The sequence below is a fragment of the Podarcis bocagei genome (genome assembly GCF_964188305.1).
Source record: "Podarcis bocagei genome assembly, chromosome: 6".
NCBI classification, from domain to species: domain Eukaryota; kingdom Metazoa; phylum Chordata; class Lepidosauria; order Squamata; family Lacertidae; genus Podarcis; species Podarcis bocagei.
In genome coordinates this window covers 23,770,162-23,790,509 of record NC_138130.1, presented here as the reverse complement: position 1 = coordinate 23,790,509, position 20,348 = coordinate 23,770,162, and the positions used below count along the sequence as shown (strand labels likewise).

At 44.6% G+C, this 20,348-nt stretch overlaps 1 protein-coding gene across 1 annotated transcript in view; it reads left to right on the top strand.

The window, feature by feature from the left end:
* The first annotated feature begins 5,417 nt into the window (after positions 1 to 5,417).
* Positions 5,418 to 20,348, top strand: part of FGF14 (fibroblast growth factor 14) — a 299,695-nt gene continuing 284,764 nt past the window's right edge. Inside the window, exon 1 of the mRNA XM_081198649.1 lies at positions 5,418 to 5,482. Coding sequence (XP_081054775.1) covers positions 5,431 to 5,482 — 52 coding nt within the window. The 5' untranslated portion in view covers positions 5,418 to 5,430. The remainder of the gene's footprint in view (positions 5,483 to 20,348) is intronic.

Sequence of the window (20,348 nt, the reverse complement as noted above, 5' to 3'; positions counted from 1 at the left end):
CTTGTTAGCTTAATATCTGCTCCAGGGACACTGGTGGAAAGTAATGCTAAAGGTATTGTTACCAAGTCTTGCTGAAAGAGAACCAGCATAACTTCTGCAAAGGTAAGCTGTGTCTAACTAAACTTTTAGAATTTGTGTCAATGCGAATATGGATATGGGTGATACAGTAGTCATGGTGCACTTGAATTCTCAAGGTCTCAGGAAAACCAATGAATTAAAGTCCCATATTATCAGGGCGTTTTTTTCAGCCGGAACTCTCCGGAACTTAGTTCCTGCCCCTCTCAGGTGGGCGCCATTGCCATTCTAAGAGAACCCAGCACCTCTTTTTCTAGAAAAGTAGCACAACCTATTATGATATTTGGATAATAATAATAATAATAATAATAATAATAATAATAATAATAATTTATTATTTATACCCCGCCCATCTGGCCGAGTTTCCCCAGCCACTCTGGGCGGCTCCCAATCGAGTGTTAAAAAAAATACAGCACTAAATATTAAAAACTTCCCTAAACAGCTGCCTTCAGATGTCTTTTAAAGATAGGATAGCTGCCTATTTCCTTCACATCTGAAGGGAGGGTGTTCCACAGGGTGGGCGCCACTACCGAGAAGGCCCTCTGTCTGGTTCCCTGTAACTTGGCTTCTCGCAGTGAGAGAACCGCCAGAAGGCCCTCGGCACTGGATCTCAGTGTCCGGGCTGAACGATGGGGGTGGAGACGCTCCTTCAGGTATACAGGACCGAGGAGTCATTCAGGTCTCATTCCAAAATAATTTGTTAAAAATGTAACATTGTACTTTACATTGCCATATTCCAGTGCCATTCCTCAGATTCACAGTGTCATTCAAAGAACATTTGTTAAGGAGTAAGGCCATTGAGCTCAATGGGAATTACTTCTGAGTAAACAGGCCTAGGATGCCACTGTAATTAATTGTTCAGCTCTGGAAGTTTTGATATCAATGGGCTTGTAGAAGATCTCTTGGAAATCTCTCTCTGGGGATAACTCAGTTGGCAAAGCATGAGACCCTTTATTTCAGGGCCAGGGCCTTGAATTGTGGGGGCCCAGGTAAGCTCTGCCCCACATTAATTGATTTCATGACACAGTGCACACACCCCATTTGAATGGGAATGCCCATTAACTTTGTGGGGGCCCAGCCCCCTCAAATATTTTATTGTGGTGCTCCTATGCTCAGGGCTGTGGGTTCGAGCCCCACATTGGGTGAAAGATACCTGCCCTGCAAGGGGGTTGAGCTAGAAGATCCTTGTGGTCCCCTTCCAACTCTATGATTCTCATTCTGCCACACTCACAGGCACATCTGGTGGGGACATAGGACAGGGCCTTCTCAGTGGCTGCTCCCAGATTCTGGAACTCCCTTCCTAGAGAGGCTAGACTGGCTCCCTCCTTGTTCTCCTTTTGCCTTCAGGCAAGGACTTTATTAGTCTTTTTATACTGGCAGGTTTTTGGGAACTGGCTCTTTTTAAGGAAAGGGCTGTTCTATGCATTTAAATTGATTTGTTTTTATGTCATTTTCATTCCCTTATAATTTAATTACTTTTAAACTATCCCCCCCCCCGCCTTTTTAGATATCTGTGTTTTACCTGTTTTGTTTCCATTTTTGTGAACTGCCTTGAGTCTCTGTTCTGAGGAAAAGCCAGAAAACAGAATCATATAATTGTAGAGCTGGAAAGACCCCTGAAGATCATCTAGTCCAATGCCCTGCAATGCAGGAATAAATATGAAACTGTCCCATATGGGGACTGAACCTGCAACCTTGGCGTTATCATCACTATGCTCTAACCAACTGAGCTATAAATAAATACAACAACAGCAACTGCTACCTGAGCATTTAGCTGTCTATGTTGGCGATTAAATTTGGGACTGTCTGCATATGAACCATGTTCCTTAGGACTAAGCTATGTGGCATATACAGTTTGTGAGGAAGTTCTTCACACAGTAGTGCAAGAACTAAAAGCTAAAGTAAGAGGTACATGTTGGTAGAGCTAATATGTCAAGATAAGCATGATACTGAGAATATAAGGAACTGGGAATGGAACGTGGATAGGTTTGTAACATGCTTGTCACATCTGGGATTTCAGTTTTTAAGCAGTTATAAGTCCTGCTTAGAGACTGTATTGGCCATAATTTTCCTCTCCTACCTCTGTCTTGTTAATGGATTTAATCTCAGGTAAGCAGGTGGGATGCAGGAAGTGCTGTGGGTTAAACCACAGAGCCTAGGACTTGCCGATCAGAAGGTCGGCGGTTTGAATCCCCGCCATGGGGTGAGCTCCTGTTGCTCGGTCCCTGCTCCTGCCAACCTATCAGTTCGAAAGCACGTCAAAGTGCAAAGTACCTAGATAAATAGGTACCGCTCTGGCGGGAAGGTAAATGGCATTTCCGTGCGCTGCTCTGGTTCGCCAGAAGCGGCTTAGTCATGACCCGGAAACTGTATGCCGGCTCCCTTGGCCAATAAAGCGAGATGAGTGCTGCAACCCCAGAGTTGGTCACGACTGGACCTAATGTTCAGGGGTCCCTTTACCTTTACTTTTAAGCAGCAGCAGACACCTTGGAATAATGATTCCCAGAAAAGCAGTTTTCACTATTAGGATAGCAAGGATTAGGGCCATTCTTGTTTTAATGAGGAAGTGGGGTCTAAAGAACCTCAGCTGTATAAGTGCAAGCATTATATAGAATTGTATTAATAACAAAATCAGTGTTGTATATATTTGCAATTCATGCCATAAATTCTATTGTTTATAGCATTATAAAGATGTGCATGGTTTGGGGCAATATTAACCTTCTTCATTAGCCCAACATCCAAGTGAAAGAGGACACTTCTACCCTCATTTTACAGGTAGGGAACCAGGATTTGCCTCAGTCTCATGAGCTCATGACAGCATAGATGTTTGATCCCAGGTCTAAATCCAAAACACCTTTTTTTGCAGAGCAACAGTGGACTTTCAGACACTAAAGTTTGGTCCCAGGGCATTGTCTAAGGGCATGTAGCACAGCCATTTAGCTGAAACTCAGCAGACCTGAGTCTGGCAAATGCCTGGATGAGAGACCACCTGGGGACCCCCTTACACATCACCACAAGTTTCATGATGGAAGAAAAGTGCAGGATATAAACAACATTTTCAACAAGAAGTGCACATTTCCAAGGTGGAAGGAAGTTGCCAATGTGCAGCTGTTCTCTTGGGCTTGATTGCAGCAGCTATTGATGTGCTACTCATCTCCTGGCATTTTCCTAGAAGGGAAGGGATCCTGAGGGTCATATAGTCCAACCCCCTGCAATGCAGGAATTCCTTTAGGATCTTTTGCATCAGGAGGAAGCCTGGATGGGGTAGGCATATGATCTCTCCTTCTTCTGGTGTCTTTGAGATAATATTTAGATTCATTTTGGCAGCCCCAGGTCTAAAGGTAAAGGTAAAGGGATCCCTAACCATTAGGTCCAGTTGTGACCAACTCTGGGGTTGCGGCACTCATCTCGCTTTATTGGCTGAGGGAGCCGGCGTACAGCTTCCAGGTCATGTGGCCAGCATGACTAAGCCGCTTCTAGCGAACCAGAGCAGCGCACGGAAACGCCATTTACTTTCCTGCTGCAGCGGTACCTATTTATCTACTTGCACTGGCGTACTTTTGAACTGCTAGGTTGGCAGGAGCAGGGACCGAGCAACGGGAGCTCACCCCGTTGTGGGGATTTGAACTGCTGACCTTCTGATCGGCAAGTCCTAGGCTCTGTGGTTTGACCCACAGCACCACCCGCATACCTCTAAGCCCCAGGTCTAGACAAGTAAAATTAACTCTCTCTCCTGCTGTTAGAATAACTCAGTCGGTAGAGAATGAGGCATGAGACTCTTAATCTCAGGGCTGTGGGTTCGAGCCCCATGTTGGGCAAAAGATTCTTGCATCGCAGGGGGTTGGACTAGATGATCCTCGTGGTCCCCTCCAACTCTACGTTTCTGTGGTTCTCCGTTTGGTGATCAGGGTCTTCCAAGGAATCTCTCATTCCCACCCACCCCCTTTCCCTCCAACTCTGAATGTGTCACACTGTGTGTGTGGGTTTTCCTTGCCTTTTTGGTTAGCATGCAGGGATGCACTTCTCCCTGGAGTGTACAAGTGGCAGGCTGGGTCCAGCATTTTAAGCTGCAGCACGCTAGGTGAGAGAAACGGAGGAGAGGGGGGTTGGGTGGGTGGGTGGGGGGACAAGGCAGAGACTGCAGTGACACTGCCTTCCCTGGGCTGGCTGAAGCATCTCACTGGTGACAGGCTCGGGAGCACGTGGCTACGTCATGGAAAGCCAGGCTCCCCATGCAAATCTCAACTCCTCCTACTCCCGTTGAAAGCCTGTAACTCATAGCCCAGGCTCAGGAGCAGAATCCAGTGTGTGCCTGCGTCTTTCTCTCTCTCTCTCTCCTTCTCTCTCTCTGTCTATGTGTGTGTGTGCGCGCGTGAGGGGGGAGGATCCGTCTCCGTTTCCCCCTAATGCACGCCAGTGCTGGACGGAGCAGGGAGAGAGAGAGAGAGAAAGAAAGAGAGAAGAGACCTGCCTCTGTCGCGTGTGTGGTTCGCCTGCATGCTAAGGGCTAAAGATTTGCATCTGCTGTGCAACTGGGAACCGCAGGTGCCACACAATTACATACAACCCTGAGATGATTTGATGGTAGAAACCAGCACTTTCCGAGGGGAGCACCTGCCTTCATCCATCAGACTTGAGCTGGGTGGTGGTGGAGGAGATCCGGGCGCTGTGCGTTCTCCCTTCCAGGGGCTGCACTATGGCAGTCTTTTAGTAGGATGCATCCTGCTTTGGCTTTGTTCTGCAGATCCACCCAACCTCCCAGCCATCAAGTCACAGGCTATGGTTTCCTCTGTGGGGATCTCTCGCGCTTTACTGTTGTCTCGGGTTAGTTTTTGGCCTTGGCTGGAATTTCATCGCCTCATGTCTTGGTTGGCTTCCATCTGAAAGAGAGGAGGAGAAGGAACAGGAACAAGAAGGCAAGCAAGAGAAGGATCTATGTCTTTTTTCTTCTTCCACAGTTTTGGGTGATAATCCAGCGTCGTTCTGGAGGAGGGAGATAACCGTTCACCCTGGCTGAAAAACGCATCCATTGAGAAGTCTGAAAGAAATTAACCACGTGAGGGGGAAAGGGGGGGAGAAAGAAAGGAAAATAAGGGGATTAAAAAAAAACCCAACACCCTGGGAGATCAGGATTTAATCTTTTTTTCCTCTTTTTTGTTTTTGTTTTGTTTTTGTTTTTTTGTTGTGGTGGCCAATGATAAAACTGGTGCCCCTCTGGAGGAGACCCTGATCTCAATTTTTATTATTATGCAACAACCACAAGGATCTCCTCTTTCTCAGGGTGTATAAGCGCAGGATTGCTTTTCGCCCAAATCAATGTGGTTTCTTTGGAACATTTTCAGCAAAGGATCGCATATGCTGCAGTGTCTTTGTGGCAAGAGTCTTAAGAAGAACAAGAACCCAACTGGTAAGCAAGACACTGCATCACAGTGTGTGTGTGTGTGTGTGTGTGTGTGTGTGTGTGTCAGTCAGTCCCCCCCCCACCTTTGTGTTACTCTCGTCTGTTGCTCCCCATAGCGCCAGGTCTGCAGTCCTGTCGAGGGGAGAAAGGGGGAAACAGGAAAGCAGGCCGGTGCAGACTTGCGTGCAGCGCGGTGTACAAATAAGCCAGGCTCTGTTTGCAGGAAATTCGCCAAAATCTGCTTTGGATGAATTGTTTCCAACAGGGAAGAGAGAGGGTGGGAGGGTGGGTGGGTGTGGGGAGAGAAAACTTAGATCTTTGTTGACATTTTTTAACCGGAAGATGGAATTGTAGCAGTGTCTCATAACCCCCATTTCTTTCCTGGTCTCCTCGCTCCCCGCAACAGTTTCCAGCAGAGGTCTCAGGGCCTTGCGCGACTGGTGGGTGTACCTGAGGGCGCCCTGCCTGAGACTTTCGGTTCAACTTGCAAGCGTGGCTCGTGCTTCTAAAGTGGACGGGGGGGGGGAGAAGAGAAACCCTTGCAAAACCCAGCTCTTTGTGTTTATTCACCAGATCTTCGTCAGCTGCCCTTCCCCATCCCCGCATTCCCCCTAGCCTGCAACCTGGTGGCAGAGAGAAAAGAGAGAAACACTTTCAGGGAGTTTGTGCCTGGAAGGGAACTAAGAGAAAGTCCACCTGTCCAACAGTAGCTTAGGCAGAGAGGGGTGTGTGTGTGTGTGCAGTGGAGTCTCTCTGAGCAGGACTTTGGGGGCAGAAGCCCAAGGCCCCACTCAGAGGGAGGAGAAGGAGCCCCCCCTCTGTCTCCATACGCAGCAGCAAGGCTGACTTGCCACATGTGGAAGGAAGTCATGCAATGCACATTGCCTCCTTAACCCATGAAGCCCAGGTTCTAAAAAAGAAAAATGACCTAGCTTTTTGCGCGCCTGTCTAGGTTCACTTTTTTGCGCCTTGTTGATCAGCCCAGCCTGTCTGCTTGTCAGCTTCCAACCCCAGCAAGCTCCAACCGGGAAACTTGCAGGACGTTACATAAGGAAATGCAAATTGCAGGTGCTTAGGGCAGCCCCACAACCCCACCGCCTCCTCCAAGCCTCACCACCCCCCTTAATTCCCTTTCCCTCGTGTCAACGGGGAAGGACAGCGCTGGCAAATGGAGAGAGTTTGGGGAGAGAGGGAGGGAGGCTGGGAGAAGGAGAGTCTTCCCAAGGAAGCGGCGCCACAGCCAGACAGACCCCCTCCTCCTCCCCGTCCACACACACACACACACACACACACACACGCAGGCTCAAGCCTGTCGAGTTGGATAGTTGGGATCACCTGTGTGGTCTTGGGCGGGGATCTGCCGTCCCTAGCAGTGCTTTGGTGGGCAAGAGCCTGTGGAGGTTTGTGGGGAGCCTAGAAAGGAGCCAGGGGTGTGGGGTGGAAAGACTCGTGTAGTGTGTGTATGTGTTTTTGGTGTTGCCTGCCCTGCAGTGGCAGTTTCTAAGCAGGAGGCTCTCGACGCTGGTACTGCAGTGTAGTAGATCATAAGCATCCGCTGACACACCAACAAGCTGCAGCAGGGTTGGCAGCTGGTGCTTGGGGGGCAGCCTTTTCCTTCCTCCCTGGCTTCAGACTTCCAATGCAAAGGGACTAACTCTGCATCCCGAGAGAGAGGGAGACGTTTTGCTCCCTTCGTGTGTGTGTTGGCTCCGTCCGCTTCCCCGCTGCAGCAAACAGAAGCAGCTCCTTCCCAGAATACCAAAGAAGGCTGGATGCCCCAGCAGCCCCTTCAGCTCTCCGGGGGTGGGGGTGGGAGATAGCGATCGAGCGATCGAGCTCGGTCTTCCCTTCTGCACAGGACGAGGCGAGGGTTGGTAGTGGGCTGGGTGGTGGTGGGTTTAGCTTGGCGCTGATCCTTCCTCCTGGAAGGCAACCTTTTGCTCCCCACTTGCAGGCACTGCGGTGTGGGGGGACAGCACGCTTGGGCCATGGCAACTTTGCCAAGGCGCAGGACCTTCGTGCAAACGGACGAAGGAAGACGGTGCATTCTTCCCCAGTTTATGTATAAGAAAACAGCACATCAAAGCACTCCCGCAGAAAGCACTTGCCTCCTTGACCAGCTGAACGCAGATAGGGTGAGGAGGATGCCTTGAGGCTGGACTCAAGACAGTCGGAGAAACTGACCTAAATAATAAAGGCCCTTTTTGCCCCCTGATTTCCTTTTAAATAACAAAGATGTTGCATCAACAAAAGAGGGGTAAGGAATAGAAGGTCCCCTTCCCCTCCCCTTGCAAGCAAGAGAAAGGCACAGCCTAGGATAACCAGAAGTGAACACAGGAATGTTTTAGACTCCTTTAGATCCCTCCAGGCACAAGCGAGAGAGAGGTTGCTTCTCAGGATAGTTGTCCAGTTTACTTTATGATGACTTCTTCCAAGGAGGATGCTATGCCGAGCTTCTTTCTAGATGTTTCAGAGATGGTGGAGCTTTTTGAGATGCCTAGGTACCCCAAAATGTTGCAGATTCCCTTTCATGGGGTCCAGCCGGAATGAATAAGAATAGATAAGAAACATTATTAGAGGCCTTTGGAAATGTACAGGATAAGCATAACTCTCCTAGGTGATCTCTGTTCTTACTCACCACCCCACTCCACATTATCCTTAGTCTTTTTCTTTCTTTTTAAAAAAGTGATTTATAACATGCTGTTGCTGTTTTTCCTAAATCCGAGAAAAATGAAATTCTGGTCCTGGTGCGGTGACGCACAACTTAGTGCAAAATGCAAATATTCTATAGCAAGACATGTACAGTACAGCAGTTTTGATTAGGATGGAGGCTGCCTAGTTAAGTGTGAATAAAAAGCTCAGGTGCTTCATGTTATCTTTTAGTTTCAGCATCACTCTGTTAGCAATGCAGCAACTGGATGTGGATTTTGGTATATGTATACTTTTCTTTCTGAAAGTTGTAGAGCTTCTCTCTCTCTCTCATACACACCAGTGCACACACTCCTACAGCTTTTTGTTGTGGTAATAATGGTTCCCCTCTCCTGGTTTCTGCTCCCTGTTTCTGCCTTAGTTAAGCCTTTAATATATGCCGCAAGTAGTCTGTGGTCCTGAGGTATGCGTCTGCTGTGAAATTAATTGATCAATTAATGTGAAATATAGGCAAACCCCTCTAAACTGTAAAACAGCCCTGAGGAATAGTCTTGAATATGATCGATCGTCTTCTGTTTGTTATGACTCAGAGGAGGATAAATAGGTTATGATTTTAAGGTGGGAAAGACTTGGCAATGCGTGTGGTGGCTGCATGAATAGATTTCTTTGACAGTGGTTGATGTACTGTAGCAGGTCAATGACTGGTCCATGTTCTAAAGTTTGTCTGAGGCAGCATTTGCATATGATGCTACGATTCTTGAGAAAAAAAACAAGCTATGCACAAAATATAGCGCCTGACCTTTAAGAACAAATATTGGAGTGTTTACACAGCCATGAAATAAACTGTGTTGATGATGGCTAAATCATGCTTTGAATTAAGTACCAAGTAACATATTTCGCTCAGTTTTTCCTTTGTTGCATTATGGCATATTAGTTGTAATGATGAGTGATGAATGACTAAAATGCTTTCCTGCTTTAGCAAAAATAAGACTGTGCAAATCCTAAGAAGATTTACTAGATAAAAAGTTTCACTGAACTCAGTGGGGCTTACTTCTGAGTAACTTGCTGTGCAAACCTCACCACAGCGTGAAGCCAAAACAAAAGGACCTGCCATTTAAACATTGCAAGATGCTTTAATTTTTAGAGACATTAGGATGCTAACCACTAGTTATCTTGATTGGATTTGTTAATGAGTAAACTGAAAGAAATTGGAATAGTGAGTTATTGTTGCATCCAGGAGTAAGACCCTACAAATAAACTTAATTCATACTTTACTTTTGTTGCATTGTCCTAGTTTTGGGTATTTAACATACTTCATTCACATAGTGCAAGTGTTCTTTTGTTACATGAAACGTTTAATTTCATGATTAGAGTCAAGCAGTTTTGTAGCTTCTAAGCCTGTGGTGGATCATGCAAAATGTATCAAGTTGTGTTTGATTGCCTAGGAAAATGAATAGTCTGTGGTATCAGCTGGAATTTTCATCACCTTCTGAATAAAATTCTTAATATTCAGTTTCACATATGATGAAAATGAGTTTGAAAAGCAAACAGAATGTCTGTGCTTGGAGTTTCTCTTAACACTGATGTGTCTGAGTTGTTCAAAAGCCATTTGTATGTGAACATTTAGCCACCTTTTTCCAAATAACAATGTCTTCTTTTCCTTCCCTCTATTTTTCCTTCATCTGCCTTGCTTGCTTCTTGGGATTCCTATCACTGAATGGCATGAGAAACATTTCAGAATGACTGACACAATGAAGCAATTTAATTTAAGAAGTCGAGAGAATATACTTTTAGAAATGCGGTGGTTAAATATATTTTGACTTTCATATCTGGGTCCTGGGAAAGGAGGCATATTGGTCCTTAACTTTTACTTATTTGTTTTCAAGGGGAAATATTTTGTGACTTGCTTGGTTTTCTTTAATATTTAAAGTGAGCAAAATAAGTCAAAGTTTCAAAGTCTGTATATTTTGTTATTATTAAGCTTGTTTTGCCTTGCACCACCACCCTATAGTGCCTTGTTTAGTCATCCTCAGCTTTTACAAGTTCTGGGAAGAGAGGGCAGATCAGAGTAGACCCTAGACACCTTGCCTTTTCAAGGGGCAGTACTGTCCCATTCAGAAGGCCTCTCCCAGTACCACAGTGGTTGTTGAAACACAACTTTCTGATCACATGTGGGTAGCTGTGAACAAATCATGTGAAGCACCTCAGTATCCTCAGTTGCAATGCAATGTGCACCTCTAAGATTGGTTCACTGTTGCATTGGGATCTCTGAACATTTTGCCATCCCAAGTGACTTGCTCCATGTGATGCTGTTTTTACTCTAATATAGAAGTGAATCTGTTTTGTACTGAGTTGAATAGGATCCAAAAGGCAGCAGTCTGATTGGTCCTAGAACAATAGGATTCAGAATGCAGCAGTCTGATTGGTCCACAGAAGCCACCCAATCCAGCTCCAGGTGGAAGTCATTCTGCAACCTGATTGGCCTACAGGTGAATCCCGGAAATAGCCAATCATGTGGGGCCCATTGTGTAAATAATGTATATAAAGCAGACATTCTGGGGAAACTTCCATTCCTCCTCACCACTATGAGCTGAATAAAGAGCATGAAATCCACTCTCGACTCTGAGTATATCTTAGAATCTATATGTACTGCATGAAGTTCTAAGTGAGTGGGAAAACAGGAATTGCATACCTGCCATTACCAAACTCAAGAATGTTCAGCTGATTACCTGGAGGCAGCACTCACTGTGCCTTCTTGTGCATCCTTTTGTCCCACCCCCTGACTGGAAGTCAATATTATTAGGAGCATGATTAGCATTTGAGACATTTTGAAATCCTTGTCTCATCGTCACCACTTTGCAAATGGGAAGTGAAGCTGACAGACAAGGGAATTTTTAGATGTTACTTGAGGACTAAATGAGCGTGTGTGCATGTGGTTGGTTGGTGTTGTTTTTTGAGGTGTGTGTGTGGCATTGTAGTGGCAGGTTCCTTGACCTATGTGTGTTCATTAGGACGTGTATAGGAAGGCTCACATATAAAATTGTACAGGCAAGGGCTCTGTACAAATGCATAGAGGAGGGGAGGCCAGGAGCATGCTGCCGCCTCCCACCCTGGGCATTCATTTAGACCTCAAATAATATACAAAATTGGGGGTGGGGGGCTTTGCAAAGGCCACTGAGTGGATTCACAGTATAGCACAGATTTGGATCCAGGTCCAAATTCAACACTATTCATTCACATATGATCAATGTGGATTTTGCTGCACCGACTATAAACACATTTAACATCCTGGAAGCTTAGGCTCAAAGCTATAGGCCCTATACATTAAAAGAATATTTGCAGGTATGTCCATTTTGTGTGCATTTAAAATAACTGCTGTAGGGGGTACTGACCTGGGCCTGTGTCATGGGTGGAGGGAGATTAACTCTTTCTTCCCTGTGCTAGAGCTTCCTTTCTTGGGAAACCTCTTAAGAGTTGCTTTCCTCCTGGGACAAATATTGTGCAAGGACGTGCTAGGTTTGTGTGGGGAAAGGATTGACCCCATTGCACCTGCACCACGTTCCAAATCTGGATTAGGTCCCATACAGTAATTTTGTATTGTATTTTTAAACTATGAAGATGCATTCAATGTATCATGGAGTTTGGAGTTCACTTCTGTACTCAATTTTGGGTTCCAGCCAACTGGTTGGGAATTACTGATACATAGCATTTTATGCTGGTTTAAGCAATAATATGGCATAGGGTAAATAATGGAAGGGTTATGAGTTAGTTTGGCCAACTGGCAATGAGACAATGTTCCGTTCCCTGATTCTTAGTTCAGTTCTAGTTCAAGAGTATTGGCATCCATAAATGGTTACTCCAGCCAGTTAAGGAGGAACAACTGTGTGTATGTGTGATTGCTTATAAAGTGGGACACTGTCAGGAACAGAAATGTGGAGTTGATTTGAATGTCTTTCCAAATGATCAGGCATCTCCGTTTCAAAACATTCATCATCACTGTCCTCTTGTGCTAGCCCTGTTTTTGCATCTTGATAAGAAAGGTGACTTCAACTAGCCTCCTGCTACTCCCAGATTAATGAGACCTCAGGTGAAAGGCAGGTAAAGGTATGGCTACCATCACTTTGAAGTCTATTTACAAGCAGTTTGTTTTGAAATAACTCATGGACTTCAAAGATGCCTTCCAAGTTGTCATGACGTCACGTAATTGACATTTGGGCAGAGCTGCCCATTTGTTAAAGTTGGCCAACAGGGGCAGGAGGAAGGGTTTGGCGTGCTAGTCAGATTCAGCTCCCCACCCCCAAATGCAAAGAGTAAATTTGCTTCTAAAGTACTCTCTCATCTGCCAATAAAGGTAAAGGTAAAGGGACCCCTGACCGTTAGGTCGAGTCATGACCGACTCTGGGATTGTGGCGCTCATCTCGCTTTATTGGCCGAGGGAGCCGGCGTACAGCCTCTGGGTCATGTGGCCGGCATGACTAAGCCACTTCTGGCGAACCAGAGCAGCGCACGGAAACGCCGTTTACCTTCTCGCCAGAGCAGTACCTATTTATCTACTTGCACTTTGACGTGCTTTCGAACTGCTAGGTTGGCAGGAGCAGGGACCGAGCAACGGGAGCTCACCCCGTCGCGGGGATTTGAACCGCCAACCTTCTGATCAGCAAGCCCTAGGCTCTGTGGTTTAACCCACAGCGCCACCCGCGTCCCCATCTGGCAATAGAATCATGGAATTGTAGAGGGCAATCTAGTCCAACTCCCTGCAATGCAGGAATCTTTTGCCCAAGGTGGGGGGCTAGAACCCAGAGATTAATTTTTGCGGAGAAAAGAAAGATCTGTAACATATTTTTTCCTGTAACTGGGAATTCCCAATTGCTTTAGCTCCTTTTTTGCTAAGGGTCATATTATTATGAGACTCCACTCTGTGCCAAGGCAATGTCATGGTCATGGACATGGCAGTGTCATGATATTAAACGGTGCATGGGTGATAAGAATGAAAGAGTGTAGGGAAGCCAATGTAGGACAGTAGTTGGGGGCCGAGCTGCCATGCTGGCAGTAGCCATAATTATCAGATGTGGCACACAGTGCCACGAACAGCTGCTGTTCTTGAGCTGACTAAAGGGTGGAATGCAGAAATGGCAGGAAGAAAGTCTAGGGATGACTATCCTTGTGTATCATCCTACAGGGATTTGAGGCCAGCTGCATTGACATAAAACTTGGTGCCAGATGTATTGCAGTAAGCTTTTAGAATGGGATTGAAACTGACAGGAATCGTAGGAGAATGGAGGACTGAATCCACCTCTTAACTCACAAACACATGCTGCTGTTGCTGGACTCTACATGGCATTGGAAAGAATGCATGCATATAGATCTTGGTCTAAAAGCATTTCACTTTAATTTGAGGTATTTATAGCCTACCTTTCACAATAGCCTCAAGGCAGTTTGATAAAACATGAACAGTACAGCATAAAAGAAACATGATTAAACAGCAGGTAAAAACAACCACAAGCACATTAGTGTTTTGTTTTATTAAAAAAAACACAACCAGGATAAAATAGTAGTCACTCCATTTATAAGAGGCAAATATTGTAAGACACCATTAAAGGACCTAGACACCAAGACAAACTTTATCTGGTACCTAAATAATAGTAAAAGAAAGTACTAGGCATACAGTTTTAGGGAGAGAAAACCAGAATTTGGGTGCCATCGCAGAAAAGGCCCTCTCTGCAGTTGGGGGGCAGCTGGCTGACCTCTAAAGGCAGGCAATTGGGGGAAGAGGCATTGAATTAAACTCAATTCAAATTTGTATTTGTATTCTGCCTTTCTACAGTACTGTAGAAATTAATAGACTTAAGTTAGTCACGTTTGTTAACTTCAGTGGGTCTACTCTGAGTAGGATTAATATTTGCTGCAACCCAAAAATCAACAAAATATCAGCAATACATCAAAAGCAATCATACCCACTCAACTTACAATAAATCAGTTACAAACCACCAAATGTATGAACAACCGAGGGGGAAAAAAATACACGAAATGCTACAGTGCTCCCAGGCATAAAGAAGACAATGTTCTGAAGTGGAAAATTACTATTTTTTCATCCCTTTTTGGCAGCTTCCACCCACGGGCCCCAGCCCTTCACTTGGAGAAGGGACTCTGAGAGAGATCTTAATTGGAGGGCAAGTTCATGTGGGAGAATACAACCCTTCAGGCTCTGCGTTGTCTTTCTCTACTGTGGAGGTTAAGTCAGGTTTTTTCAAATCCTTGCTAGTATTGCTTAGCCCTGGCAGTGTATGATTGGAGAGACCATAGCTCAATGCGTGCAGAAGGTCCCAGGATCAAGCCTGTCATTGATGGGGAAGACCTGTGATGGAGACTCGCACACAGAATTACAACTCTCAGAGTTCCTTGTGAAGATGGATTGACAGTTAAACCATGTTGAGAACTGCAGCTCTGTGCAGGGGGTATAGGGGTCTCGTAACAAATCTCAGCACTCATAACAAACTACAGTTCCCAATATTCTTGGAGGGAAGCCCTCCAACATTTCTCTGATGAAAATAGGGATGTCCTAGTCAACAACAACAACAACAACAACACCCATCCCATCTGACTGGGTTGCCCCAGCCACTTTGGGCAACTTCCAATATATAAAAAAACATAATAAAACATTAAACATTAAAAAAACTTCCCTATACAGGGCTGCCTTCAGACGTCTTCTAAAGGTTGTATAGTTACTTATCTCATTGACTTGTGTGTGTGTGTGTCTCATAACTCCATAGTCTCCAACATTTCTCCAATGAAAATAGGGACGTCCTAAGGAAAAGTGGGACATTGCAGGATCAAATCAGAAACTGAGATGGCTTCTGTAAAACTGGGACTGTCCCTGGAAAATAGGGACACTTGGAGGGTCTGTAACTGTTTAAAGTGCAATAATACTGCTTCAAATGTACAGTGCAGATGAGACCTGTTTGTCCATTTAGTCCAATATTATCTACACTGACTGAAATAGATGATTCTTATAGATAAAATAAAATAGATAAGATAAAATAGACAAGATTTAAAACAGCCTTATCTATTTTAAGGAGATGCCCTGTGTACCTTCTGAATCTTACTTTTAAAATTAGCAGAGAAGAGAACGTTGCTGCAGGTATGGCCAATGCATCACTATGTTGCAAAAAGCTTCTCCTGGGAAAATTCTGACTTCTGTTCAGTCCTTAAAGGTACAGGAATTTAACCTCCAGGGTCTGGGTCTGGTGAATAAGGCAAAATGAATTTCCATCAAAGCCAAAAGGGGTCATACGCAAGTAAGTCAAATATATTGTTGGTCACCAGGCATTTTTATCATAGTTTTAAATTTTGTAATGTTTTAATTAAATATTAATGATTCTAGACTACGCCCCTGAATTCCTTCAAGGGGAAAAGTGGATAATAAATAAATACTATTTTTGAAGCAGCGTCCGTAAAGGCCACAGAATTATGTATGGTAAGATGTTAATACATATGCATTGCATGCCTATCTATAATGAAGTTAATAGATGCCTGGTGTTGGCATGCTCTTCGCAGCACTCAAATGAACAACGGCCTGTTTACTCGGATCTCACCTACTAAAACACTTGCCCACCATGGAATATATTTTCTGAATTTACACAAATTAAATTTCCTCCCCGATCTAATTAAAGCTTGCGTTGCCCTTCTTAATGGGTGAAATTATTTCATGCTCATGATTCTTTCTGTTTGAGCCATAGATCTGCATCCATCTCGGTGCTAGTTGGTTTTAGTACTTACAGTGGCAATCCTATACATCTTTCCCTGGTTTTAAGCCCCACTCAGCGTAGTGGGGCTCACTCTCAGTAGCTGTGAAATAGGGATTGCTCTATAAGAGAATGATTGTTTCCTGGGGGACAAACGTAATACACATATTTGCCTGTTATGTTTATTTAATAGATTTATTTGCCAACCTTCTCAGGGCAGCTCAGAACAACAACTATAGACCATAAGAATAAATATGACAGTACAAAATTAAAACTTAGGTCTCTATTTGTTTTTAATTTGTTTTTATTTTTTAAAAAATCATCTTTCTCTAGATGTCAAATTATGTTAGGAGAAGAGAATATGGACATTAGCACATTTATGCATTTTTACTCAGAAGGAAGCCAAATAAGTTTAGCAGTGCTGACTCACGAGTAAGTGGTTCTCACAACACAGTCTTGTTCACTGGGGTTTGCTCCCAGGCAAGTGTGCATCGGGTTGGCCACTGTGAGAACAGAATGTTGGACTGGATGGGCCTCTGGCCTGATCCAACAGGGGGAGGCAGAAGCCACTATAAAGGGGCACAAGGAAATGCCTTATGCCTGGATAGCTCAGTTGGTTAGACTAGAGCATGGTGCTGATAATGCCAAGCTTGCAGGTTCAATCCCCGTATGGGATGGCTGCATATTCCTGCGCTGCAGGGGGCCAGACTAGAAGATCCTCAAGCTCCCTTCCAACTCTACAATTCTATGATTCTATGACTCAGAGCACTGCTCCAGAAATTTAGTTCATATTGTCAACTCTGGCAGGCAGCAACTCTGCAGAGTTTCAGGCAAGTGCCTCTCTGAGCCCTTCCTGGATATATTGGGAATGGAAGCTGGAACCTTCTGCTTGCATTGTACAAATGAGCCGCAGCCCTTCTCCAAATGTTTCTTCCCAAAAGCAGTTTGATTTTTTTTAAAAAGTAGTGGAAGCCTTGCAAACTCACGTTGATAACATCTGCAGTGCAGCACTGTCATGGCCCCATTTCTTCACAACAAAGGCCTGATTCACACTTGATTTCTGCACACTTCACTCCTGTTCACTTGATGAATGATAGGTGAATGTGGGATGCCAAGTGACTCCATTGAAAAGCATTGTGTACAAGGTGATGCAAAGAGATAAAAAAGTGCCACCTATGACATTATTATTTTTGTGAAGGCTTACTCACCCATAGAAGTCATCCATGTATGAGCCAACCTGGATTTTTTTAAAACACACACACACACACACACACACACACACACACACACACACACACAATGAAGCACACAACAGCCCCTCAGTTTAGTGGGCTTAGCATGGCAGCTTTCATGTGCAGTTCGGTATATTGGAGCACACCAATATGTGAAACAGAACAGAAACGTGAAAACATCCTAACGTAAATGCGGCCACAGTTTCTTCAGTACAGTGGTACCTCAGGTTAAGTACTTAATTCATTCCGGAGGTCCATTCTTAACCTGAAACTGTACTTAACCTGAAGCACCATTTTAGCTGCGCCGCCGGAGCATGATTTCTGTTCTCATCCTGAAGCAAAGTTCTTAATCTGAAGCATTTCTGGGTTAGCGGAGTCTGTAACCTGAAGCGTATGTAACCTGAAGTGTATGTAAGCCGAGGTACCACTGTATTTTAGTTAACCAACTTGCTGCACGATGCACAAAACCACCATATTGTTGGATTTTATGGGGTGCTGTGCTGAAATGAACAACAGTGATGTTGCAGTTACTTAAAAACAAATCTAAAAGGTACATGACCTGTTCTTATCCAACCCTGCTGTATTATTGGGGTGTCTGTGTGGAGCACCTCACTTCCCTACCCTGCTTTGGGGCAGGGAATTGCCTGACAAGTTTCTGTCAGGCAATTAGATAATTTTAAATTACAGACCTAACCAGTGCTTTTTTTCCAGGGGGTACTTCAAGGGTATGCAGTATTGGCACCTCTTTTTGTTGTTGTTGTTAAAAAGTGTGGCACTTACTGTAACAACTTCACGGTGAGTACCGGCACCTATTTTTCTAGGAAAAAAAGCACTGGACCTAACGGTTGCATTACTTCGCTTCAAAATATGGTAAGTCAGCCTTGCTGGTTTCGGAGGTGCTCCAGATCATTCTGCTGAATGTGGCCCTGGACTTCTGCCTCAACACTCTGCCCTGCAGAGATAGTTGCATTGACCTTTTCTGTGGTCCTCTGTGTGTTTATGGGATTGGGCATTTTGGCATTTGAAAGATAGCACCATTGTAGTGTTTGGCTAGGTCTACGTTTGGATTTTTGTGTGTGTGTGGTGTAGCATCTAGCTTTAGAAAGAGATTCAATGGGTAACTTTTGCCATTGCATGCCTGGATAGCTCAGTTGGTTACAGCATGGTGCTGATAAAGCCAAGGTTGCAGGTTTGATCCCTGCATGGAACAGTTGCATATTCCTGCCTTGCAGGGGATTGGACCAGATGATCCTTAGGGTCCCTTCCATCTCTATGATTCCATGTGCACAGTCTGTCATGGATGTCATTGTAAGTGTGATGTGGTGTGTCCTGTTTCTCCCTTGTGCGTATGGTACCTTGGGTTTAAAAATCTGTAAATCAGCCTGGTAATTTCAGATTACAGCAAGCAAGGTAGCCAAAATGGTTTGATTGCCAGTGGCGTAGCGTGGGTTGTCAGCACCCAGGGCAAGGCAAGTAATTTGCGCCCCCTAACCAGTGGATTTGCGCCCCCTAACCCTAACCCCCAGATGTTGCGCCCGGTGCGGCCGGCCCCCGCTGCACCCTCCACGCTACGCCACTGTTGATTGCTAATATTGAGACTGGTGAGTGAAATTTAACAGATGTGTTATGAGATGTATCAGAAGTAGTGGAACTGTTGCTATTTATAGAGGAGAGTTAAGACCTTAAGGAAATAGTTGGCATGATATGTTTGTAAACAAAAAGGCATATATTAATGATGGATTAATAATCACATCTTCGTCAAGATTACAGCTATGGTCCAGCATGGCGCAGCATCTTGTAAATGTTGTGCACTTTTAAACTCCTTTAATGTCAATGGCTTTATATCTCCTCTATGGGAACTCAACTTTGGCTGACTTGTGTTCATTATGTTAAAGTGAGAGTTTTTTTATTTTTTTGCAAAACATGGAGTGTCCTGTATAGGCAACTCCCAATTTATGGGGGGTTGCTTTCCAAGGCACCGTGTGTTTAAATGAAATTGCATGTTTGGAACACCATTGAAAAAGCCTGCAAGCATCCTGTTCTGCCCTGCCGCATCCCTTTTTGTGTCATTTTCGGGGCACTTTTGGGTTGGTTTGACACAATGCACACATGTGAAAATGCACACATATCAGACACGCATAAAACATTTGCTGCCTGTAATTTAATAGCTGATAACAATATTTGTAGAACTTTGGGAAGTGCCCAAGGTAATTCCTCCCATCCTTTGGAAGAAGAAAAAGAGAAAGAAATTCTCTCAATGAAGCTTCTTCCAGCTGCTGTTACTGATGTTTAGGCCCAGATAATGGGAAATATCAATGATTCTCTTTGAGACTTTTAAGCAGATGTTGAAACACATAACCACATGTTTGAAAAGTCCATCTTTCTCAGGATTATTAAGTGTTTCTTATATGGTCAAGAAACACAACAGGTGTTCCCTCATTTCAGATCATCTCTTTGCCTTGATAGTAATAACATTATTTTGGTGGCGGGGAGGCAGAGTTCCTTATTTTTGAGAGATTAACAAGCCTGATTTAGTGCAGCTATTCAGCTTTGCATAGCTAGTCTTGGTATATATCATGCACCATATGTTTTTCTGTTTCCCTGGAATTATTGTTCTACCAACGCAAGTAGCAAGAGTGAACCCTTGCTATTTAGTGCAGAGAGAATCTGCTGTCACAAAGGTTGCAATCTGATTGTTAGATCAAGCATACACACACAGGTGTGAGAGATGATAGCCTGAGTGTCGGAGGCGAATATAGAACGTGTGATGCCATGTCAAAGGGAAGCGTCTTTGTACAGGCTGCAGTACAACACAGAGGCCAGCATGCTTAAACCAATGGAAGGAAGTGGGTTTAGGTGCATCTAACTCTGTGATGGCTTCTAAAGAGCTGTCACATGGAGGATGGAGCAAGCTTGTTTTCTCCTGCTCTGGAGGCTAGGAAGCGAACCAGTGGATTCAAGTTACAAGAAAGGAGATTCTGACTAAGCATCAGAAACAACTTTCTGACAGTAAGAGCTTGTTTGGCAGTGGAACAGACTCCCACAAGAGGTGGTGAACTCTCCTTCCTTGGAGAGTTTTTAAGCAGAAATGGGATGGCCACCTGCCATGTCCAATCTAGTTGAGATCCCTGCATTGCAGGGGGTTGGACTAGATGACCCTGGAGTCTCTTCCAACTCTGATTCTATGACCAGCCTGCTTCTACTGATTATGCTGCTGGGTGGGATTGTGTAAAAGCATCAAGCAGCATG